Raw genomic sequence first — 25,981 nt, forward strand, 5'->3', positions numbered from 1 at the left:
AGCGCCTGCACATGTCCCATCACTCCCCATGTCATCTGACAAGGGATGGATGGAGCTCTATCACTAGGGGCTCAATGTGCAGTACTGTATGCATCGGGTATACAATTATGCTATGCAAATCTAGCTCGCTCCATCCAGTACCATACTGGGGATGTAGGATGGTGTACATCAGTGGGGGAGGGGCAAAGACCTCATGTAGGATCCTCCTTAGATCTGATCGAAAATGTGTGAGCCTCTCCTGGACATAAAGCTGGTGGCGAGACCGGATCTGAGTGATCTCTCTCTCATGAAGTCTGGGAGTCTGGTAGCCTAGTGCTCTCTGTCTCCGTAGAGCATGAGAATCTGAGGCCTCTCTATCTGAGACCATGTGGAGATGGCGAGCCCAAGTGCCCATACTCCTGCAGCATACATCAAAGCAGGGGTGACTAGTGTGTCAAACAACCACCCCTTCGTGCGGGGCTCCTGGAAGTGTGCCTGGTGACACACTCTCTCTAGCATGGCCAAAGCTGCATACCCTCGTGTGAGTCTTTCCCTGGCTGCCTGTGCCATAGTAAATCTTCCTGGAGAGAGAGAGAGAGAGAGAGAGAGAGAGAGAGAGAGAGAGTTATATTAACGTCTGCGCGAAAGACCCTAAGGATCTATGTGACCCATGTATACAATGAAGAGAGTCGAAGCTCATTAGAGGTCATCCTTGTACAGTGCAGAAATGTCCACATCTTATGGCGGTACATCTCTATATTACCCGTGAGAGGGGGCCAAAACCATTTTGGACGAGGCAGTGAAATCTCCCCTCTATATCTCATAGTGGACTAGGCATCTCCATACATAATGCTCCACCGTCTCAATCTCTTCAATCCTCTATAGCCTCCATACCAGTGCCTCCTGTGGAATGCCCTTCAATACGAAGGCGGTGGGAAGATACTCTGGACTGGCCGATGGAAATTCTCATCGCATGTGACATGATACTCGTGCCTCAATGAAGCCATCCTCTCAGACCCTCATGAAGTGCCCGACTCGTGTAAAGCCAGTTAAGTCCCAAAGAATGAAGAGAATGATGCAGTTGATCTCTTGCCAGCAGAGATCCAAGAATGGGGAGTACATATTGTACTCGAAAGGAGGGGAGGGGAGGGGGTGGTTGGGGGCCGTCCATCTGGAAATTTTTTAATTTTATTTTTTAAACCCTCTGGAAGCTTAGGAACGGCCGTTCGCTCTCACAGAGGAACAGACGTGGAGTCGGACAAGCATCTTTCAGCAGGTTCCTGGAAGCATTGTCTCTCCTAGGAGTACCAAGACTTGTTATGTCTCTCCTGTGCAAGATGTCTTGAGGACTGAAATGCCAATCTCAGAAGGCAGGCTCTGTCCAATGTATATAGATGAGAGCTGTGAGTGATCATCTGGAAATGGGCATCAAGGACCAAGGATACTACTCCAAACCCGGCTAGAATGATCTCATGGAGCACTGAAGGTTTACGCTGAAGGTTTACTCCTAATCATGCAAAAGAACATAATCACATGTATCCTCTCTATCCTCATCAAGTCCTCCTCTTCTAAATCTGGCCACCAGAAGGAAGCGCCATACATCTCAGTTGGTCTAACCAATGTGTCAAAGAGCCAGCTCTTAGCGCTCTGTTCCTGAAAGTGAGCCTAAAAGCATTGTTTCTTTAGTTGGACTAAAGCAGCATACCCTCTCACCAAGGTGCGTGGGCAGCCGGCCGAATATGCGACAAATAAAGGTAGGCCCCATAAGATGTGACTATCACAACTACCTTGCCTCTGTATGAGAAGGCATGTCCAGATGCAGCCTGATGTGAAGTATTGAAAATCATACTCTTAGTATAGCCAAGATTCAATGCAGCCTGATGTGAAGTATTGAAAATCATACTCTTAGTATAGCCAAGATTCAATGTGAGGTCCCTCTCATTGCAAAAGGTTTGAAGTGCATCCAGACGTCTCGGTAAACCCTCAGTTGAATCTCATATGAGAACTATGTCATCTGCATACAATCGGATGGGTACCACTGTCTGAGCCAGCCGTGATCCTGTGTGCCCCCAAGTCTGTCAATGAGACCTGAAATCTCATCAGTGTATAGACCAAAAAGAGTGGAAGAAAGTGGCCAGCCTTGTTTGACCCCAATAGAGCTGCAAATCTCAGTAGATATGCCCCCAGGTGCCTGCACACGTCCCATCACTCCCCATGCCATCTGATGCAACTCCTGTGGACAAGCAAAAAGCCACAATCTCGGAACAAAGTCGAAGGCATTCCTGAAGTCCATAAAGCAACAATAGACTTCCCCACCTCCGTGCTCTTGCCTCCTCCATGATCACTTGGAGTGTAAAGATGTGGTCTAAGGTGAAGTAATTCCTCCTGAATCTTGCCTGACCTGTGGCCCTCAACTGCTGCCCCTCTGCCCATGAGCTAACTTGAACCTCTAGAGCTGCCCCATATAGCTTGTCCAATGTATGACCAATCATCATAGTCTGGTAGTTATTTGGATCCAAGGGGTCTCCTGCTTTATGGAAAGGGACGATGGTATGGGTAGTCCACGATGAAGGAAAGCCCTCACGAAGAACCCTATTAAAGATGAGACATAGGATATGAGCCAATGTTTTCAAACTGCATGCTAAATGTTCAGTGCGGAGTTCCTCACGATCCTTAGCTCTACCATTATGCATGTTTGATAGGGCTTTTGTGACCGTAAGGGTGGTGGGTGAAGGGCATGGGATGTGCAAGATGTCAGGTAGGTGCTGATTTCGGATGGTGCTGATTTTGGTTGTCATATAGCTTACGAGCATATGCTTCCCACCTAGCATGATCAACGATGGGTGTAAATGGCTTCTTTTCATCAATGATGCGCCAAGCGTTGAAGCTATCCACGTGCTCAAAAAAAGCCGATATGATTCAACCTTGTGCTTAGCCAAGAATGTGTGGATCTCTATATCTCAACTTAATGAGATCGACCAATGCCCTGTCTTGTGGGAGGTGAAGCTGCATGGCTCTGCACTTCTCATGAGACATTCTAAGGTTGTGAGTCAACAGGTGCCTTGGCAGTAGAGCAGATACTGGATAGAAAGCTAGCTTGTGCAGACTCATGAAGGAGGGAGGGAAGATGCAAGGAGAGGGTGGGTAAGGGTTATGAGAGATCAAGCTTGGATGTCAGGCGATCTAGATGAGCCTCATAGACAGGATCTAGGTCATAATGAAAGTGGATATGGGTAAAAGTGATGGTGGGGGGAATGGGTGGCATGATGGAAAGGATCTGGATATGGTAAATGCCAGATATGTGTGATCAGTCCTGATAGGTGATAGTGAATTATTTATGAGGCATGGGCTATTTAAGGCTCCTTATTTACAAGAGGCCTATATAAGTGACTTTTAGAGTCGGACTGGAACGAGCGTAGCTCGCTGAAGCTCCCGCCTCCACCCTGCACTGCGCGCCCATCGCCTTCCCTCCCTTGCGTCCCTTCCTTCCACCCCCCGCCTGCCATCGCCCCCTTCTTCTCGCCGTTGCGCCCCCTCCTTCCTCGCTGTTGCGCCTCCCCCCTCCTCGCCATCTCGTCCCCCCCCTCCTAGCCTCTTCGTCTGTTCGCCCCCCCCCCCCCCCTCTTCGCCTGTTCGCCCCCCCACCCCTTTGTCACATGTTCGCCCCCCACCTCTTCGCCTGTTCGCGCCCGTCTCGCCCCCCCCTCCCTTTCGCGTTGTTGCCGCCCCCCCCCTCAGGGCTTCTCCTTCGTTTTTCGCCCCCTCCCTCCTCTTTCGTGCTGTTTTCACCCCCAGGGGGTTTTGTTTTTCTTCATTTTCATCCGGTCTTCCGCCTCTTTGTGTGCAGCCCGTTTCTTGCAGGATTTCCGCTTTCGCCTCGCCTTCGCCTGAGCTCCAGACTCTGATGGAGACTCCTCCCGCCTCGCCTCAGAGGGACTCATCCGCAGCCCCCTCGCCCGCCCCCGAGGACATCCCCATCAGGCTTTCTCTTTCGCCGGAAGAGGAAGCGAGCCTCACCGCAGAGGTGGAACGCCTCCAGGCTCATTCCACCATCTGCCGTATAGTCGGCACTCGCCCCAGCAGAGGGGAGATCAGGGATCTTCTTCAGGCTCGCCTTCTTGCAGATGTGGGCAAGATCCTGGATGTACAGCTCCTGGGCCGGGGCCATTATCAGATCGAGTTCGAGGCCGCCCAGAGCGTTGCCAAGGTCCTTGCCATGAGTCCTCTGGACATCAGGGGTGCTCGGGCTTTCTTCAGACCTTGGCAGCATGGATTTGACCCAGCAGCGGCGGAGCAGGGAGAGCGCCTCTTCCATATTACAGTTTGTTTCCCTGGTCTCCGCCGGGAGTATCTTCCGCTCCTCTCCAGGCTCGGAGCATTGGTGGGCTCGGTACTAGAGACGGGCCCCTCAGCAGCTTCAGTGGTGGCCAGAGCAGCTGGGCTACCTTCGGTCAGAGTGTTGGTGTCTGACATCTCCTCCCTTCCTAAGGTCATTCAGCTACCTAGGATAGGGGGGGGGGTGGATAGATCAGAGAGTGGAGTTCTCGGGGCTCCCAAACCAGTGCTTCATTTGCAGGCAGGTCGGTCATCTGGCCAAGGCCTGCCCTCGCAGGAGACCTCGACCCTCACCACAGCAGCAAGCTACTACTGGCCCGCCCACAGATTCGGCTCGGCAGGCTGCCTCAGGGACACCTGCTCAGGCCACAGAGACCTCGGAGTGGCAGCCTGGACAGGGGCGCCGCCGAGGGAGACAACCACAGCAGTACGCCCAGAGACCGCTGCAGCAGCAGCCACAGTCTCAGCCTCACTGGGTTCCCGTGAGGAACAGCTTTGCTCCCCTTCAGGAGGAGACCCCTGCAGCGACTGAGGACCAGGAGATGCCAGCACCCCCTCCTTCACCCCCCCCCACCCCCGTCCCCTCCCACCGCCTCGCTTCCACCTTCGCCTCCTCCCGTCTCCGCTCCGGTTTCAGCAGCGGCTCCCTCTCCACCTCCCTCGCCTCCCCCTCCTCCCCCTCCACCCGCCTCACCTTCCCGGGAGGCCCTGGCAGTTCCCTAGCGCTCACCTGCAGTCCGGAGAGCGCTGAGCACTGACCTCGCTCGAGCATCACAGAGGAGACCTATGCCGATTAGGGCCTCACGGATTTCATCTATCCGCAGTCGGCTGAGTCGCCTTGGCATTAGACAGCGCTCGGAGGCTTTTGATTATACCTTCACACGGCTTTTTGGAGCAGAGGGCCCCCATGAGCCAGCACCCATCCGAGTTCATGTAGTGATACCTCCGGCCCGCGGGGAGGAGGCACTAGACTCAGCGGTGGCCTTCTCATTCCCTCTATGTGGACCTTGTGACCGGGAGTGGACTCTAGAGCTCGCTCTCAGCACTTTGAAGACTCAGGCAGTTGAGTTTTCTCATCACATGAGCGATCTGGAGGTGACAGATGTGATAGGCCGACTTTGGGAGTTGGCTCATTTTTTCTTGGATCCCGGGAGTGTGGACACCTCAGGGATTCGGCATTTGGTCGTGCGCATAGTGGCAGACTTGGCACGCGACCCTGGATATGTGAGTATACACGAGGTTGCTCTGTCAGAGCAGGAGGCAGTCGCCATTGGCCACAGCCACTGGCGCCTGATCCGGGATTCTTGCAGTACACCGGGTGGGCAGATTCGCAGCCGTTCGGATGGGGACTACTCTCCATCCAAGCCGCTTGCGAAGGCCCGCCGAACGGCTGAGACAGCATCCACCTCAGCAGGGCATCCATGAGGATCATCTCATGGAATGTACAGGGCCTTGGCGGAGCACACTTTATACACTATCGAGGTTGCTTGAAGCAGGAGCTTCAGAGATGCTTGGTTGGTGGCAGCATTGATATTTTGATGATGCAGGAGCACCACTTGGGTGAGAGCAGGATCCGGAGATATGGATCGGTGATGCCTGGTAGATGGGACACTTTTTGGTCTGCAGGGTTTGGTCCTTTGGGTGGACAGGGAGGAGTATGCATGGTTATTGCAGATGTATGGCGGCAGGCCATTGTGGATCGAGGGATCATTGTGCCTGGTAGAGCACAGTATGTCGTTCTGAGGATGCATGATGAGCTATTGGGTGTGCTCAACATCTATGCGCCCAATCATGCTAGTGCCAGAGCAGAGTTCTGGACTCAGGTTACAGATGCATTGCCAGAGACCGCGCATTGGTGTGTTGGGGGAGACTTCAACATGCTTGAGGACCCGGCAGATAGGGTGGGAGGCAGTCATGTTACAGTGCACGGCATGGAGCTTGCAGCTTGGGACCGGTTTTGCATGTCACTGAGGATCACTGATGCATGGCAGCATGGGGCTTTTTCCCGGTCTCAGGACAGTCTTAGTTTCTCTCGGTCGGATCGCCGGCAGGGAGGGACTAATCTTTCCCGGATTGATCGCTTTTATGTGGGCGACCGGTTAGGGGAGCGAGGGGGCTCCGTCATCATTCTCGCTGGCACCTCATTTTCAGATCATGCGCCAGTTATATTGACATTGGAGGAGGGGACACGGGAGCCCAGCTTGCAGTTGAGGATCCCAGAGAGGGTACTTACAGATCCCAGTCTCGCTGAGGACATTGAGAGGATCTGGCATGATAGTCAGTGCTCTAACCAGGATGCAGCGGGCCAGTGTGCCCAGGGACTCATTGATCTTAGCTCTTTTCTTCACGCTGCAGCTTTGACACGATTGGGAGAGATTCGCGAGCGGGAGCAACGGCTGAGACGCAGCCTTGCTTCGCTACACTTTTGGATCAGTAGCGCTCCCACTCCGGCATGGAGTCCGGACCCCGGTTTTAGATGGATTCCTCCAGGCATAGCAGTGCGGTATTTGGGATGCCAGATTGGCCTAGATTTGTCACCTGAGCAGCAGATTGCCCCGCTTCTTCTGAGCATTCGGAAGAAGCTATTGTATTGGAGTACAGCTCGACTATCCTTGGCTGGGAGGGTGGTGGTGGCAAATCAGGTGTTATTAGCGACCATGTGGTACATTACGTCGTGCTGGATTTTCTCGAGCTCTTGCATCAGCCAGGTACAGAGGCTGATCAGGAACTTTCTGTGGTCCGGGAGGGACGGTCAGCCAGCTCGGGCAAAGGTTGCATGGGCAGTTATTACACTTCCGTTGGCTCAGGGCGGTTTGGGCATTATAGATCCAGTCGATCAGAGTAGAGCCTTAATGGGGAAGCTTATTGTTCGGGGGTTGCTTCCAGGCGCTGAGCCTTGGAAAGAGCTCCTCTTGCAGCGACTGCAGGCTCGGGCGCCCCCAGCAGGGGGTACTTGGGCACCAGAGATTCGCTGGATCTTCATAGAGATGAGGAGGACAGGCCTCAGTAGAGGATGGGAGGACAGATTTGCTTTGAGTATCCTGAGAGCTTGGGAGCTGCTGAGACCGGGGCTCTCTCAGCGGCCTCCTTCTTGTGTTGAGGAGCGGGCCAGATAGCCGCTCATCTGGAGCCGAGCGGTTCGCACGGAGCAGGGTCATATGCTGGGTTCTTGGCCTCGTCTAGCCTGGGGACCTTTAGCGGCAGGCCCAGCTCGTAGTTTTGGAGACTGGCAGGCTTTCTGCAGTCTACCAGAGGAGATCCAGGTGGAGAGGCTGAGTCACTTCAGAGGGGGCTTGATTATGAGGGATGATATACAGGAGGCACTCACAGAGGAGTGGTTCACGCCTCTCGAGCCAGTGGCCCCACGGTGGATGGGAGCCTTTACACAGTTGGAGATCCTGATTGCTGTCAGAGCTAGCACTGAGGATGGCAGATGCCTCTACTATGAGATTCAGGATGAGGGCAGACTCCAGAGAGTGGAGGTGGAGTCACCTTTGGTTGCAGAGTGCACCTTTCAGAGGATTCGGGTAGTGGCCGCCGCTTCTCGGAAGTGGCATATTGACCCCGACCCAGCTGATGTGCTCCCGGATTGGCGCATATGGGCATATGCAGCGCGCCCCTTGGCCCGGCTACAGTGGGACCCCGGGGAGTACGAGTGGCATGATCCTTATGCATCCCTTGAGGCCACAGAGATCACTTTTTTCCAGTATACTGTTCGGCTGGGGCGGCATATTTTGACGGCGAGGAGGACGGTTTCTCCAGCGGCAGCGGGGCATTGGCGACTACAGGGACTCTCACAGGAGTTCCTGGAGGATTTCTGGGCTCGGCTCTAGGCTAGTCAGCAGGCCCGCAGGATCTCGGCTTTTCAGTGGCTGGTCGCCCACAGGGGCTCAGCAGTTGGCACTTGGCTTGTTTACAGCGGTCTTCCGGCGGCCTGCGTCCGATGCGGCCACCCTATGGAGACACAGAGACATTGCCTTTGGGACTGCCCTCAGGCACAGCAGATTTGGCTACGGATGCTGCGTATTCTGGCCCCCCTCTCTCCAGAGGGTATGTTTATGTGGGGTGCCGCTGCTTGGTCGACTTCGTCAGGGCCTGCCATGGGCTATGAGATGGAGCAGGGCAGTCAGGCCATCAAATTTATTAGGGGCCAGCCTCGCCTGGTTCCGGCACCGGATTTCTCGTCCGCCAGCTGGACACAGGAGAGGGATTTACGATGGGAGCTCCTCAGCAGCCTCACCATCTGGTTCACCTGGAGGGCCCGATGCTTTACGGCCTTTGAGGGGAGATTGGAGCCACCAGCAGAGACTGTACGGGGGATTTGGCAGGAGTTGATACACACCCTGCGAGGACAGTACGACCGCATCCGGGGAGACTCGGATGAGGCGATCTTACGGCGCCAGGCCTTTCACACCACTTGGCGCTGTGGCCCTTTCTACACCTTACACACGGGATCCCCCCGTTGGCACTACAGGCCACCTGTTTGGCTCTTCCCCCCCCCCTATTGTATGATTTAGCCGCTCAGTTCTTTGTACTGATGCTTGTATTTTGCAGCACCTAGGGAGAGTCTCCCGGGCTGCCATGATGTATTCGCTGCTCTATCTCTCTTAGGAGCAGGAGAGATCTTTTGTAGCCCTTCGGGCGTTTTTATATAACTAATGAAAGGATCTTTTCTCGAAAAAAAAAAAAGTGACTTTTAGAGTCAATTGGGGGGAGAGCTCTTGGATTCCCATGGTGTTTAGTCGTAGGCATGAGAAGGGGGCTTCTGCTGCCCAATTGCTATGGGCTCGTTACGTCTATGGAAGGGCTGAATTTGATGCGTAACTTGCATGAGAAGAGTACCCACAGAAGTTCATCCTCATGTAGTAGGTTATACTGCAGCCTGTGATATTCCTATATTGTGGGACAACTGAACCAAGCCCTACTAGAGCTGGGGAATTGGTGTGTGCATGGAGGCTGATGGGAGCAGGGTGCTAGCCTTTCTGCAGGAGAAAGAAAGAAATATGTTATTAGCATCTATGAAAGACCCAAAGCGTCCATGACACCAAAAAGGTGTTACATGTGATCCACGAGTAAATTGGATTTCAAGACATGATGAAAAAAGTAACAGACTAGCTGCTGAAAGGATAGACAGGGTCCATGCACTACATCAACCCTGTGTGTACCATAAAGTAGGGCAGCAGAAGAACCTCATGTGTCCCAGCTCATAACGTGTCATCCTGCTCATGCACTGTGTACATGATCTCAATATCCACCACCTTTGGGGATGCCTCTTGACCTACATCTAGAGCACTCAGCACTCACGTGTGCACATACATATAGGGCACAATGAAAGTGAAAGGTGGACTCACCTTCAACCTTAGGCTCACATCTCCAAGCCATCTTGGAGCTTGGGAGACATGGATGCACGCACCACCTTAACAATAGGTGTTCAGATCTCTAGATCACCTGACAACTAGTCTACCACCATGTGTGTACCACAATGGTACCAGTCTAAAGGTTTGGCAATCTGTTGACCCACCACAAGACCAGTCCAGATCTAGACCCATGCCCCATGGAGCTCTCTTCCTCTGCTGACGGGTCCTATCCTCTATGAGTTTCCTGATCTCAAAGACCCTGCACAACAGGCAATCACTAGCTTACAGCTCTCTCAAAAAAGCCTCTACATCAAGAACTCCGTTCCCACGATCAACTGCTTGTACTTGTGGTGTCCCTGCCACAGGTGAGTCTGAATGGCTTGCCATAAAGCTTAACCCTGGTCCCTATTAAAATCGTGAAGAAATTTCCTTTATGCACCATCTTCTAATCACAAAAGTGAGGAAGTAAGGCTCTGATTCGAATGTTTAAGGAACTCTACTTAACTATAAACAAGAGATTAAGACAATATGACAACATATAAACCATTCATTCAATCACATTACAACACAAGAAATAATATGATGAGATATTGGACACCACACTGGACTGGAATGGCAGGCCCCTCTTTTGGTAATGATATAGGACATCTCGAAGGATCACAAGATTCCACATGAAAAACAAAACGAAACATAAAAGGTGGCCCTGGAAAGACAATGCTTTCCCAGTCACAACCCTCATCTCCCCATGGAGTACGCAACACTATACTCACACCAAGGCTCCTGGTGACTAGCACGGTTGGTTTCACTACCCTGTGTGCCACATCTAGCCTTTGAGGCCTTATTGGTGCACTACGTGTACTTACCAACCTTTCCAAGCAAAGAGAGTCCTCAAGACATGTGATAAATACCTGGAACCAATAGGCTGGTGTCGGTCTCCACTCTTCAACGCACTCCAAAGCTCCAACACGCTCAAAACCTCCCAGCAAGTTTTCAGATGAAGGCCAAAGCATGATGGCAACCTTCAAGAGCCTTCAACACGAACCAAATAACTCCAGAGTGCACGCCCACAAGTATAGTGATAGTATGGACTCAAAAGTGTTGAAGAAAAGTCTCCAAAAACCAAGTCATTAGCACGGTTATGTAGACAATGATGAGAGCCTACTGTATAGCCGTATGGAGAGCTGTCGTTTAAGCCTGTATGTGAAGCACATAAGCATGGCTGTCTTGCGCAGCCACACACATAGAAGATGATGGCTGTGTAGCCATCTCAAGAAGCTGGTACACACAGTAGAAGGTATATGAGTACGGCAGCCTCCAACAGTGGTTCAGTCTGTACAGAAGGCCTCGGACAGAAAAAACACTTGCAGTACAGCAAAATGGTAAAGAGAGCGCTCCTAAAACAGTTGTAAAGCAGCCCTGGATTGAATGCACAACAGCCCAGGGATGTACCGAAGGTAGTGCCCCGCAGGTACGGACTAATGGCGTCAGATTTCCATACAGTCATGTACAGCTGGCTGCACAGCACTGGTACTATTATGGACAGAATCTAGGGCGTCGGCCCATATAAATATACAAAGTTGCTTTTTTGTGTGGGGAAAATCTAAACCATGCTTTCTTTTATTTCCCCAGCACATTACAACAATAATACAAAGCTTAAAAATAAAGTAAAAGGGGTACCCACGCTTTTATCAAGTGGCATGGGCGACCTTCTAAAATTAAGTGCTTGCCCAAGTCACTCATAAAGCCATATATAATGGAGTTTTCCTTCAAGGGAACACGTAACAATGTTAACAAACAGAACATACCACACGTCCTGAGGCTAGGAAGTTCCGGACATCCCCGGCTCCATAGGACGACACATAACAAGTCAAACAAAGCATACACCTACTCATGCATAAATCCAATGTCACACACACTTACACTAGTCATGCAGAAATCTCCCACTGGATCCGAGAGTCATACCACTTGATCATGAGGACCTGGGAGGAGTCGCACCACTTGGTCCTCCTGCTGGCATAGATCCGGTAATTGTACTACTTGATCTATCGTGCCACCTGGCTCCGGGAATAATACCGCTTGAACCACTAGCTCACCACTAGAGCTAACACACCTAGCCTTCTAGGATCGTACCACTTGAGCCTACTACTAGTGTAGAACATATCCATGGATAAACTAGCCACAAATAACTTTTATTAAAAAAATAAAAGTTATAACAAAGATAAACGGGGACTTATCCAAATGGTGACACTCGCTCTATGTTTGGCCAGTGAGCTAGATGCTAGTGTCCTTATGTTTCCTCTCACTTGCTTAACTACACGTGTCTGCTAGACGTGGGTCTTACAGTGGGATAGTAAAATCCTAGAAGTCATGCACAAAAGAAAGAGAGTGCCAGGTGCATGCACATGGACATGCAAGATCCCAGTGCTATCCCTGAAGGGCAGCAGAAAAACAGAAGAACTAGGGCGTCAAGCAGGGCACGGGGGATACCAAGAAAGCATCCGGTGGGTGCAGGATCTGGCTGACACAGGACTTAAGGTGCTACATGGCTGGTGGGCAGCAGTCTGAATATTTATTGTATTTTCTGCTGGCCAACAACAGTCGGCCAACCTACGGGGGGTCCCCAAAGCCTATAAATAGGCTCAGCCAAGAAGCATTAGAACTATTCAGTTCCCTTTTGGGATTGGGTCATAGACTAGGAATTATATAGGTGTTTCCACCTTTTCAAGGGCAGCCAATGGCTTGCCAGATTTGTACTAACTTTTTGTACAATATGAATATACTGAAACTCAGTTCTCTCTCTCTCTCTTCTCTCCATCTTCTATATGTGTTTTGCATCTACATGTTCCTGCAGGGTGTTTAGGGCTGAAAGAAGACCCCCAAAGCTTCTGCATGTGACATTGGTATGAAAGCTTCAGGTTGGTTCTGAGATATTGTTCCCACCCTTACTGCATCAAGCATGGATGAAACCATCGTCATGTCTTGATCTTTTGGTGGTGTGGTGATCAGCAACATTGTATCAGCATCAAGCTTAGCAAGGCTAAACATTGCTGGTGTCCCAGATGAAGGTGCAAAGTCCAAGGAGAGTAACACAAGACATGGAAGAAGTTTCACGAGGTTGGTTGAGGTTGGTTGGTGGTGTTCCACAAGACCCAAGAGGAATGCAGTCCTATGAGTCCGATGCCACTTGGGGCATACCAAGAAAGGCCTTCGGGAAATGGTTCCAAGGGAGGATGATCCTCCAATGGGTGGAGTGAGAGTGCCAGACTCAATACTCAAGAAAAGAATTTTCAACATATTTGGAGTGGATTTGGAGACCGGGCAGGGTTTTCAATAGAAAGGTTGCCAAGAAGGGAAGGATGACAAGTTTGGAAGTTCATGGGGAGACAGGGGGATGATGACATCATCCCCGTCATCAAGTTTTGCATAAGGGGATGTCTTGTGCATGCACATGAACATGCAAGAGCCTAGTGCTATCCCTGAAGGGCAGCAGAAAAACAGAAGAACTAGGGCATTGAGTAGGGCACGGGGGATACCAAGAAAGCATCTAGTGGGTGCAGAATCTAGCGGACACAAGACTTAAGGTGCTATGTGGCTGGTGGGCAGCAATCTAAATATTTATTGTATTTTCTACTAGCCGACAGCAGGTCGGCCAGCCTATAATGGGTCCCAAAGCCTATAAATAAGCTCAGCCAAGAAGCATTAGAACTATTCAGTTTCCTTTTGGGATTGGGTCATAGACTAGGAACTAGATAGGTGTTTCCACCTTTTCAAGGGCAGCCAATGGCTTGGCAGATTTGTACTACCTTTTTGTGCAGTATGAATATACTGAAACTCAGCTCTCTCTCTTCTCTCCATCTTCTATATGCATTTTGCATCTACATGCTCTTGCATGGTGTTTAAGGCTGAAAGAAGTCTGCCAAAGCTTCCACATGTGACATTTGAGCCCATCAAGTAATTCGATGTGCCGAATCCTCCTCCATGTGAAAAGCGAGTCTCTCTGTTGGACATGGGCCCACAGTGGCACCCAGTTTGCGCACCGCCCAGTCGGTCCAGTTCAATATGGACGGTTTGGATTAGTACAGGCGGTACGGTGGCCGTTCGGTCGAATCCAATTGACCATTTTTTTTGGCCGTTTTTTTGACCTTTTTTCTGTTTTTCTCGCCGTTTCTTGGGCTTTTTGGGGATTGTTTTAGGCTTTAGCCTTTGGCCCTTTGCTTGCATGATGCATCCTATAAAATAGCCCCTCCCCCAACCCCATCCTCACAAGTGCTCATTGCTCAACCCTCCCCTCACAAGTGCTCATTGCTCAAGATCAATCCTCTCCCTTGAGCTCTCCTTCAAGGCTCAAGCCTCTCTCCCCTCTAGGCTCTCTCAAGCATCTCTCTCTTCCTCAAGCCCCTCCCTCCCTCTCCCTCTCTCTCCCTCTTCCTCATTGCTCAACCCTCCCCTCACAAGTGCTCATTGCTCAAGATCAATCCTCTCCCTTGAGCTCTCCTTCAAGGCTCAAGCCTCTCTCCCCTCTAGGCTCTCTCAAGCATCTCTCTCTTCCTCAAGCCCCTCCCTCCCTCTCCCTCTCTCTCCCTCTTCCTCAAGCCTCTCCCTCCATCAACAATATATATTAATATTTTTTTTAAGTATTTTTAAAATGGACCATACCTCCACTGTATTTTTATTTTCAAAATTTAGCGGTGCATTCCGAGACCGCATTTGAACGTACCGTACCGAATCGAACTTTTCGTACCTGACAACTATGCAGAGGCCATCGTGACATTCCGTTAGCACTCATCTCTAAAAAGAAACTATCATAGCTAGTAATGTGTCCCCTATCCTCCGAGGGTCTCCGCATCCCTAAGTCCCTCGAATCCATCTTAAAGAGGACAACAGGATCCACCTAAAATTCGTACATATGCACATGTGTACTACATGTCCAGGCATTGAAGTCGCTAGAGAGGAGGATGTGTCCTACTTAGACAAACTCCACAATATCCACAAAGAGAGAAGCATACGATGACTCACCATCTTGCAATACATCAAGTGCAAAGGTAGATGTCTTTGGTGAAAAGTAACACACTGCAATGTGTACCACCCTATCTATGGCAAGACAAGGTAGATCCACAAGAAGCAGGCCCCCTCATCTCATGTGACTATTAGAAGCACCGTGCGAAAGTGGGATCTAATTTTCTAAACAATACAACCACTCCTCCTAAGCCCCATATATACCCACCCATATTATCCGCCCCCCCCCCCCCCCACATGCACACACACACACACACACTTCTTCAAAAGTATGAGTTTGACCCTTGCATGTGGACTCTCATGTGTACCCTAAGATCTCAGCTAGCCCTTGTTGTGTTTTAGGTTAGGATTCACATGTGTACATGAGGTGGCTGGAAGATATTCATGGTGCGAATGTGCAGGGAGAGAGGGAGAGAGAGAGAGAGAGAGAGAGAGAGATGATGAAGCTCAAGAGACTGTTGTGCGACTCAATGATGATTAAATTAATAATGTAAATCCTTCACCAAGTACCATACTTTTATAGGCTTAGAGCCTTATCTTTTGACTCAATCACAAATATTGATACAGTGACACATGGCACATGAGATGACATCACTGCTTACTACATACACAGACAATATATCTAGCCTTTAGAGGCTAGCCGTTCATAGACATAGGCACACATACTAAGGTGTGGTTCACACACAAACACTTGCAAAGGGCTGATTTACACACATAAAGCTCCGAATCCCAACAAAACCCCCCCTCGGAGCTACACCCACCCCTCCAACTTCAAAAGACGAATGTTGTCCATCTATTACCTCCATTGATATTTGATGATAAGCAAGAGGGTGAGGCTAAAGGGCAGAGAAAAGCTCTCATTCGTGCTTATGGCACAATAAAGGGACAACGGTTCATTGCCCTATTTGACATGGGCAGCTCCGAGGACGCCATCTCTCCGGAGTTGGCTATGAAGATGAGTTGTACATTAGTGTCACATAATTTAGTCGTGGACGGGTTCACACTTGGTCTCTGCGCACACATCACTCATAAAACTCAACAATTTAAGTTCAGTGTTTAAAAGCACACATTGAAGTGAGATTTCATCATTTCACCGCTTCTGGGGTGTGACATGATTCTCGGCATCTAGTGGTTCCGAGAGCAACACCCATTCCTGATTGGCAGAAGGACACCTTCACAATTGTAGACGGATCACCTGATCCCATCTTAATTCGTGGGGATAGGAGCATTCAAGGAATCCCACTCATTTCACATATCTAGACCCAGAGAGCTCTCAAAAAAGGAGCTGAGTTGTGTTGATTTAAGTCCATGCCCAACAATCTGATGTTCAACCAGCAACACCCTTACAAAAGAAGTTGGTAGGTCTCTTTCCAAAGTTCAAAGAAATCATGTTGAGGGACAACCTCCCACCCATGATTGATAGGGCTAGTTACTTAAGCTTACAGCCAGCTTCATCACAGTAACTTCATTCTCTTTCCCTGCAGTGCCCCTGTCATCAATGATTCTCCAAAAGTACTCTCCAGCAAAAGTCAGCCCGGGGATGATTCATCCGCATATAGATAGGCCAACAAACAGCTTCCTAAAGCCCAATATGAAGTCCCATAAGGCATCTCCAATCTGTTGCCATGCAAGCATCAAACAGTCTTTTTGTTCTCTTCAAAGTTCAGCAACAATGTTTTGCTCCTCCTCATACAAAAAGACATGAAACCAGCCCAAAAACAGTCAAATGTGATTTCTCAACCACCAAATCCTGGTCAAATATTGATAGAACATCAACCACGTACAGGCTGAAAGTTAAAATCTGGTCAATAAGAACTAACTGTAGTCAAGCTACGTTCATGCAAATACAAACTATTTCTTACAATGCTTGTGAGCAAGGGCTATAATATGAAACCAGCCCAAAAAACAGTCAAATGTGATTTCTCAACCACCAAATCCTGGTCAAATATTGATAGAACATCAACCACGTACAGGCTGAAAGTTAAAATCTGGTCAATAAGAACTAACTGTAGTCAAGCTACGTTCATGCAAATACAAACTATTTCTTACAATGCTTGTGAGCAAGGGCTATAATATGAGACTCAATGTCTAAGCAAGCATCTCTTTTGAAATAAATAAAAGCAAGTATCACCTCACAAAGTAAAGGAGAAGGATAGACTCCAATGACTCTCAAAAGAGAAAGAAGTTGCTAGAAATGCACGTCCTTCATATAGCCAATGTAAGCCGGTGTATCAAGTTTGTGAGCAAGGGCTATAATATGAGACTCGATGTCTAAGCAAGCATCTCGTGAATTGTTCCCATAAAGCATAGTATAAGCCTTCCTTACATGAGGTCTGCAAGTGGCATTGCTCAATCCCCTGAAAAGCAGCTGTGGCATGCCAAGAGGACCTAACAAAGCTTGAAAAGCGATAATCATTTCAAGAGCATCTGCCAAGCAGGAATGATACCCGACATACATGTTTACGGTGTATTATCAATGTATATTAATATGGGATCAATAAATTTGAAGATAAAAACAGGAGGGTTTCTAAATTTTGCAATCTTACCTCCTCAGTGATGCAGTCCAACCATCAGAACCCCATCTGCGTCGATTGTAAGCCAGGTACTCCTCTCCTGCACTGTTCGTATTGATATCAATCATGTAGGGGTGCCTACACAATAAACGACGAATTTTTTCTTCTCCAGGTTAGAGGGCTGGAAATCCTTTAGGACAAACGAATTCTACGTAGATTTTAGATTTCAACCTTTAGATGCACATACAGAAACCTTTCAAAAAAGATCCCGAATGAAAAGGCACAATAATGTTGGCAATACAGGGGTAAAAAACCATGTCCCTACGAACAGGATGGAGATTCACAACTTGCCATAAAGAGTGTCTTCTACAAACGCCATTGAAAGCAAGTCAATTAATGCTTCCATTCTGTACACAGATACTTGATGCAGAGTGGCGCGAATAGGCACTCTATCTATGTGTGTTCTCTCTGTCTCTAATTTTCTTTCTTTTCAGTCCTACTGCATGAGCACACCCTAATTGGAGATGCCACGTGACACTCAAGCATTTTGGGAAAGTTATGGCTATTAATCAGCCCACACAGGCACTCAATGTTCGCCAAGCCACACGCCCAAAATTTAGGCAATTTGATAATATTTTTTGGGTATTTTTACTGGCTGACCAGAAGCCTACCAGCCCAGCAGGAATGTGCCTATGAAAGCACAGGCAAGGGTCATAGCCAGTCTTTCAGCATGGGAGAAGCAAACCAAGACCTGGATCAGCAGTTGGTAGCCCTGGGACAGCATATTGCAGCACTAGAGCAGCAAGGAGAAGTCTAGTTATGCATTAGCAGTTGAGTTAGCAAGAGTCAAGTCCAAGACCAGAGATCTGAATTCAGCATTGTAAATATTCATGATTGTTCTTGCATTTTAGTGTGTGAAACAAAAATTGTGCTTCAAAAACACTGGAGCTCCCCAATGAGATCTTCTTTTGCAAATTTGTCCCATAAGATATTCTGACAACTCTTGTGCAATCTCCTCCTCCTCCAACTAGCTTGCCCTGTAATGTACAACACTCACAGACTGAAACCTTGGAATCAAATCCTCTTTCAATCTACCAACTGACTGGGCGAAAGACCACAAGACAATTCAGCAAGAAAAGCATCGGTGAAATCTGCCTTGATGCTTCATAAATCACGTCTCCCAAAAATCTAATTTAACTCCATTTAAATACCAATTAACATCAGATGAGAGAGGATCAAGAACACACTGAAACACTTCATTCTCATAAGTTCTGCAGAATTTACAAGCGTAAAGTATAACCCTTCCAGTCTACATGGGCTTCATGGATACAAAACCATTCTTTTCCTAGAATAACATCGACTCTATCTAGATTTACAATCAATAAATCTAGGGACTCTATATTTTCCAGGATAGACATCAGTACCTGAGACACATTGGTCCCAGATCTGCCCATGTCTTGCTGCTAGGTTCACACAGTACAGATGATCACTTGGCTACATCTCTACTCCCAAATTCTGCACAAATTTTGCATTAACGAAGTTGTGAGTACTACCAGGGTCAAAAAAGGTGTGCACAATCTTCCCCAAAATCGATCCATACATCCGTATTACATCATTGGGACCGAAAACTGGAATGTTGAAGTTACATTCCATACAGGCACTATGATCTAAAACTATAGTATTTACGGAAGTAATGTTAGGGTTACCGTTCACCTTGGTCACATGAGCTACCTTGGCCTTGTTCTTTGCCCCCAAACAACTCGACATTTGAAAACGAGTGAAACATCGACCCTCCTGAATGCTCTGGAGTTCTACCGGTTCATCTAGGCCTTCTTCAAATTGCATTCAGCCAAAGTCTGGGTCTGGTTTTGGTTTAGTGAAGCTTTTACAATCTTAAACTTGCATTTCTGTTGAAAAGCCGGCTCGGAGGTACTTGTGGTCTGAGGTCTCTGAGAGACCACCTTCTGATTCTAGTGCGCCACTGTCTCTCCGTATATCCTAGCAAACTGGATGCCATCCTAGCAAACTGGATGGCATCCTTCAGTGTTTTGCTATGAACCTCGAGCTTATAATAACGGGACAGCCTACAGATAGCATCCATATGCATCGTCTGAGACTGCAACTCTCTAAATTCCTTTCAGCACTTTTCAGAAGAGATGTACATTCTCAAATCTGCAAGTCTCGTCATCTGCAAATCTGGCCATCACATCAAAACTCATCTTCTGCCCAAAGAAATTCAGCCCACAACTGAGCCTTGAATTCAGCCTTTATAACCGGCTTTTCGCACAATTCCCTTCACCCCCCTTCAGGAGCCCTCACACCTCTATATCTTCCAATTATCTAGCAAAGGGTGGAATTCCAAGTGAGTATTCCATCAGTTCATCTAGGAATACACTACTCTTGGGTCATGAGTCCACTCTCTCTTTTCACCTGCTTAAAGCGCTGGTGTGAAAGAAGAGCCACCAAAACTAGGTGACACGGAAGAAGATGGTTTCAAACCCACCCTTTTTGTAGCACTGCACTCCTCTAAGCATCTCCTCCCGAAATTTTTCGATCTCAGTATTAAAGTATGCTTTTAAAACCACTCCTATCTCCTCGGTCTTCTCAAACTCAGGCCTACATCCCGATGCTCCCCCTAGTGCTCCTCATGATGATCAAGATCATATATGAAGTTCAATCCAACCGGGGTCTCGAGGCAGACGAAAAAAGCTAGAAGAAATAAAAAGAAAAACTGCCCCACAAGTCTCAAGAAACCATGTGCTATTGTGCCTGTATATACGCCCAAACCTTGCCCATTGGCAAAAGCATAGCGATGGAAAGAGATTCTCTAGGCTGAGATCTGCCCCACTTCCGCAGGTTGGAGTATACATGCAAAAACGCAAAGTAAGCTTTTTTTTACTTGTTCGGATAATCTGTGCCCAAGAAAATTTTCAAATTTAGGGCAAAATAGTTTGGCGCTTGGGAAAAACCAACATTTTTGGGATGGAATTTGAAAAACTCAAAATTCTAAAAGCAAAAGTAGGGGAAATATAAATTTGGGGCTAAGTTTGGCAAATTTAAGAAAAACCTAAATTTGGGGCAAAATCTAAGGGGTAACCATAAATTTGAGGCAAAACTAAAGGGGCAGCCATAAATGGGCAAATTTGGAGAAGTCCTAAATTTGGGTCAGAAATACAAGGGAACTCTAAAAGTTACCAATTATGTCAGTGTCCCTCTATCCAATGACTATCCAAAGATCTCAATTGATTGGGCTCAAACTCAAAGCATAGCATAATTGATTATCTTATTGATTATAAATTTACTTCAACATTTGCCTTGAAATTCCTTATCTTTCTGCATACAAGATATTAAATTTCCCTCAGGTCACCTATAAGTTGAAAGAGGGCATCCAATATTTGTACATTCCATTCAAAGGCATGAATTTATTACACTAAATCATCACCTTTTTTTTTTTTGTTTCTTAAAGGGAACAATGAAGACAAATATAAATTCAATAACAAACAACAAAAGTCTGTGTTAGATGATAGTCTTACTAGTAAATTAAAATAAAGTGAAAGTTTGAATTGTCTTTTGTACCATTAATCACAGACGTTTGAGATAATTAATTTCAAACTTACCAGTGCACCAAAATTTGAGTTTGTTGATATGTGGCATCTGAATTTAATCTTTCAATGGCTTTGTCTAGACGTGCCTGTCAAAATCCCCAAAAAAATAACTTTATAAGTTACAAGAAGCATTCATGAGAAAATTGAGTTTCAAACACAATAATCAATGTTGGCCAAAAAGTGGAGAAGGAGACAACTAAAGCTGAACACGTAAACATGAAATGCTAAACAAATTTTACATCTTTTATGTGAATGTAAACTCAAAACTTTTATTGAAATTTCATCAGCATCTTCAGTTTGCAAGTGTAAAACGCCCCCCAAAAAATACGAAGTTGCATTTGTGGATGAGGACAAAAAGCTCAATTAAACTATGGCTAAACATGATTTCATGCCATTGTAGCAATAATATTAGGAAATTTGTACTTTAAGACACAAGCAAAACCTTCAACTACCCAATATATATGGTGATTAAAGATCATCCCACAATGAAATAGTTGCATAGAAGAACCTCATTTGAAATCCCTTACATAAAAAATATGCAAATACAACGGATCTTAGTAGGAATCGCGTGGAAGTCTAACTTACACACATAGTTGCTACGCATTACATTTCAAAAATGTTATGAAACGTTCTAAAAACGTTTTGCAACCTTCAAGGAAGGAGAAAGGGGCCCGCGGGGGGGGGGGGGGGGGGTGCTGGGCTAAAGGTTCCTAAAAGATCCGAAACATCCTAAAATCCATATAAAATGTATAGAATTGCCATGAGCATGTGAGTGCCACATGGACATGCTTCCTACTTGTAGCTACTTGAAGTACAAGATTCACGGAAGATTACGGACCAAATGGGAGTATTTTGGCAAAGATCCCATAATAGAAACAACCTAAAATCCCTCCAAAATGTATAGAACTGCCACATGCATCCCCCATGTGAGTGCCATGTGGACATGCTTCCTACTTGCAGCTGCCTTAAGGGCAAGATTTATAGAAGTTTATGGACCAATCACGAGTATTTTGGTAGCCCTATAGGCTCCTGGAGTTGCCTAGGACATGAACCAATGATTGGGACATTTATTGGGCACGATTTGAACATGTTTTATGGCCTTATTGATGATTTTTATGACCTGAAAATGGATGGCTGCCCTGAATCCGACTTGCCATTTAGTTGTCTATTTAAAGGAAGGTCAAAGGTCATTTTTGGGCATTCAGAGATAGAGGTTGCAGAGACAAGCCCAAGGGCAAGAGAGCCAATACTAAGGGCATGCAGCCAAGAGATCTAGATGTTGGGTGTTGGACTCACACACTCACACACACAAACGTGCACGTTAGGGTTAGGTGCAGGATAGAGAAGCTCACACAAAGAAATGAGAGAGAGAGAGAGAGAGAGAGAGAGAGAGCCAAAAGTGTGGTATTCACAAAATGCAAGTCAACCCTTGCATGTGTGCCACATCCATATAATATAGAAGTACAAAATATTATATGTAGAGTGTCCTTTCACACTTGATATCCAAAGGGAAAAACCACATGGGAAAAAGTGCCCTTGGTTAAGCCCTGTTCACACATAGCACTACCATAAGTGAGCATATGCCTACAAATCCCCCCTGTAGTGGAAGTGTGAACCTGTACAAGGTAGCAAATCACTCTCTGTATGAGAGTAAGCCCAAAGCTTTGCGGAAAGCTTCAAACTTTTCTCGAGGTAAAGCCTTTGTGAATAGATCTGCAACATTATCCTGTGTAGGGCAGTAAGATAAACTGATCTCCCCTGCATGTAGCCTCTCTCTGACATAGTGATAATGCTCTTCTGAATCAAAGAGACCACCCATTGCTAATGCAAACTCCCCACGATGTATATTCAAAGCATGGCTTTAACTAGCCCTTGTTCTACCTGTGAGTGGAGCTGCAAGTTTGCTTTCTTGCAAAGTTTTCAGCAACCATCTTGGCACTGACTTGGCTGTGTCTATGGCTGTTTGCTCTTCCCTGACAAGATCTTCCACTTCTTCCATAGAAGGGGGCTGAATGGCTGGCTGTTCCACATGTTCTACATGAGGATTTTCTTGTGTAGGGGCTGGCTGATCTGAATCCCCCCTAATTGCAATGGGTAAAAGTCCATCAAACATGTCCTGTATGTCTGTATCATTGCTTTTATACAAGGTGTACATGGACTGTTCTGAATTTTCAGCAAATACCACATCTCTACTGACAAAAATCCTTCGTGTAGTTTGTTGGGGGTAAAGGCATTATGCCCACCCTTATAGTGTGTACAAGCCCATAAGTTTTATAGTACATAGTACACTTAGTACTTTTAATGTACTAAGTGCACTATGTGTACTAAAGCAAATATACATGTGTGATAGGGGAGTCACACAACTCATACTTTGTGAGTTGACTTATCCCCACATGTCTCTCTCTCTCTCTCTCTCTCTCTCTCTCTCTCTCTCTCTCCCCCTTCTTCTCTGTGTGTGTCTCCCACATGAAACCCTAACTGTTTCAACTGAGCTTCTTTAGCTCCCTTCAACTGGTATCAGAGCCTCAATCCCAATCTTTTTCATCATCCCTGCATATCTTCTTCTTCTTCAATAGCCTGGCTCTGATTTGCTGCATCGCAAGCCTCCTGGTCTCCGTGTCGCATTATCTCTCTTCGCAGAACGTTAACAGGTTCGTCTCCATAGCGGCACAGAGGAAGCGGGTTGCAGAGGATCTGTCGAAGACGGCGGGCGGCGTGGCGTGTCTAGTGCTAGTATGCGTGTCGCTGGCAGCGGCGTACCCGTTCGCGGGTTTGACGGTGGCGGGGGAGTCGAGGACTCTGCAGTACGCGGTGGTGGTGCCATCACTGGTGGGCGGCTACGTCCTGCTCTGCAGGTCCTGATCTTCGTCCTCAGGCATTTCTTCGACTGGTGGGCCTCTTTCATGCCCGATCATCACCTCTGGCAAGCGATCCAGGAAGACACCCTCTTCGGTTCCGTGCTCGCTAAGTTCATCACTGGGACACCTGAGTGCTAACATTCGGCTGCTCGAGCTGATTTCAGAGGTATTTGCTTCAATTTTGGGATTTGCATGTCCATTATCATCAATTGAGCAGGTACAGGTCCTAATGGCTCAGATTTGAGCACAATTGGCAACATTGGGTGACATTGGTCACATTCCGGGTCAATTGGCAGGAAATTGAGTGTTAACATTTGGGGCTTTTGATGTAATTGTGCCATTGGGCATTCATACATGCTGTATGATGTGAGCAATCTCACATTCAGGGCTAAATTGCAAGAAATTAGTTGCAAATCAAAGGGCTTTTGTGCCAATTGGGTTGATTTGCATGCAGGCATTGGCATTTGATGCTTTGGGCAAGGGCAATGTGTTGATGCCTGTCAAGCACTCAATGTGCCAGTAAATCAAGGGGCTTTTATGTATTGGATGTATATGTGGCTAGGGGGAAGCATTGTGAAGACTCTGGATACCTTCATATACATTAATGTACCATTCATGATCAGAAATTGATCTTGAATCAAGGGGCTTTTCAAGATTTTGTGCTTGTTGAGCTTGGCAAAGCAGCAAGGAAGACTTTTATGCCTTGAACCCTCAGTAATCCACTTGCAGTCAAGGGGCTTTTGTCCAATTTTTGTCCGGGACTGTTGTATGCAGTGGTGAATACTGTCAAGGTCTGATTTTCACTCATTTGGATAGCCAGGAGAGCATTTATTGCTACTGTACTTGCTGGTACAGATTTGGTACAACTTTGTACAAGTTTTGGCATGGCTGTACTGCTGGCAATGAAGGAGTAGTTTATTTGGGTGACAACCATGCATGCCAGATTCTTGGCAGAGGTGATGTGAGGCTTGTGTTTTCAGATGGCTCACAGCTTATGCTCCATGATGTCAGGCATGTGCCTGAGATCAAGAAGAACCTGTTTTCTACTGGACAGCTTGATGATGCTGGTTATGTTACCACATTTGGTAGTGGAAAGTGGAAGATTAGTAAGGGCTCACTGGTTGTTGCCAGAGGCTCTAAGGTGGACACTCTTTACTTCATGCATGCTGGTGTTTGTCACCATGCTAATGTAAATGCAACCGAGCTGCCGGAAATCTCTATGTGGCATAGCCGGTTGGGACACATGAGTGTCAAAGGAATGGAGCAATTGTCTCGTTTTGGTTACTTGCCGTCTCTAAAGTTCTCAAGTTTTCAGTTTTGTGAGCATTGTATATATGGCAGGCAACTCAGTGCCCCCACAAGAAAGCTCTTGGACAGAAAGATGCTCAGTTAGAGCTTGTGCATACAGATGTATGTGAGATGCCTCAGCTTTCTTTGGGAGGGGCAAAATATTTTGTCTTTTATTGATGATGCCACACGCAAGGTGTGGGTTTATCCTCTTCGTTTGAAGAGTGATACATTCTCAGTGTTTGAGAAGTTTGTTGCTCATGTTGAGAATCAAACTGGCAAAACACTGAAGGCTTTGCGTTCCGACAATGGTGGAGAGTACATGTCCAAACAGTTTCAGGACTTTTGTGATGCTAAAGGCATCAAGAGGGAGCTCTCTGCTCCTTATGATCCTCCACAAAACGGGACAGCAGAGAGGATGAACATGACCATTCAAGAGAAGGTCCGTTCTATGTTGTCACATGCTGCGTTACCTCATGGTTTTTGGGCTGAAGCTGTTATGACAGCCGTTCATCTTATAAACAGGTCACCTAACACGAGGCTTGGTGGGAAAGTGCCAGAGGAAGTATGGACAGGGAAGCCTCTGTCCTACAAGTACTTGAGAGTGTTTGGTTGCGTTGCGTACGTGCACATACGCAGGGAAATACCCACCAAACTTGATCCTAAGTCTCACAAATGCATATTCTTAGGATATGGTGACAGAGGTGAAATGGGGTATAGACTTTGGGATCCAGTGAATAGAAAGATTATACGCAGCAATGATGTCATTTTTTATAAAACATGCATGTATAAGGAGCCTGCAAGGCAACAGGAGCCTGGCAGAGTCATCTTTGATGATGATGGACATCATGGACAACAACCAAGGGCTGTAAATCAGCCATTACAACAACAAAAGCAGCCCTTAAATGGTGCTGAAAATGGTCCAAATGGACAGCCAGAGATGGCAGAAGATATCCCTATGGATATCCCTAAAAATGTAAAATCCACAAGCTATGGTAACTTTAATATTTATAAGCCAATGTGTTCACACA

At 47.2% G+C, this 25,981-nt stretch overlaps 1 protein-coding gene across 5 annotated transcripts in view; it reads right to left on the reverse strand.

The window, feature by feature from the left end:
* The window catches only part of LOC147632217 (uncharacterized), a 56,905-nt gene that overhangs the window by 27,023 nt on the left and 3,901 nt on the right, over positions 1 to 25,981 (reverse strand). For all 5 annotated transcript variants that reach the window (XM_086808880.1, XM_086808879.1, XM_086808878.1 and 2 more), the window contains exons 2-3: positions 20,818 to 20,891; positions 17,234 to 17,338 (exon numbers count right to left, since the gene is read on the reverse strand). In XM_086808880.1, coding sequence (XP_086665006.1) covers positions 17,234 to 17,328 — 95 coding nt within the window. In that variant the 5' untranslated portion in view covers positions 17,329 to 17,338; positions 20,818 to 20,891. The remainder of the gene's footprint in view (positions 1 to 17,233; positions 17,339 to 20,817; positions 20,892 to 25,981) is intronic.

Source organism: Cibotium barometz, chromosome 14 (assembly GCF_041138505.1).
Source record: "Cibotium barometz isolate CiBa-2024 chromosome 14, ASM4113850v1, whole genome shotgun sequence".
Classification (NCBI taxonomy): domain Eukaryota; kingdom Viridiplantae; phylum Streptophyta; class Polypodiopsida; order Cyatheales; family Cibotiaceae; genus Cibotium; species Cibotium barometz.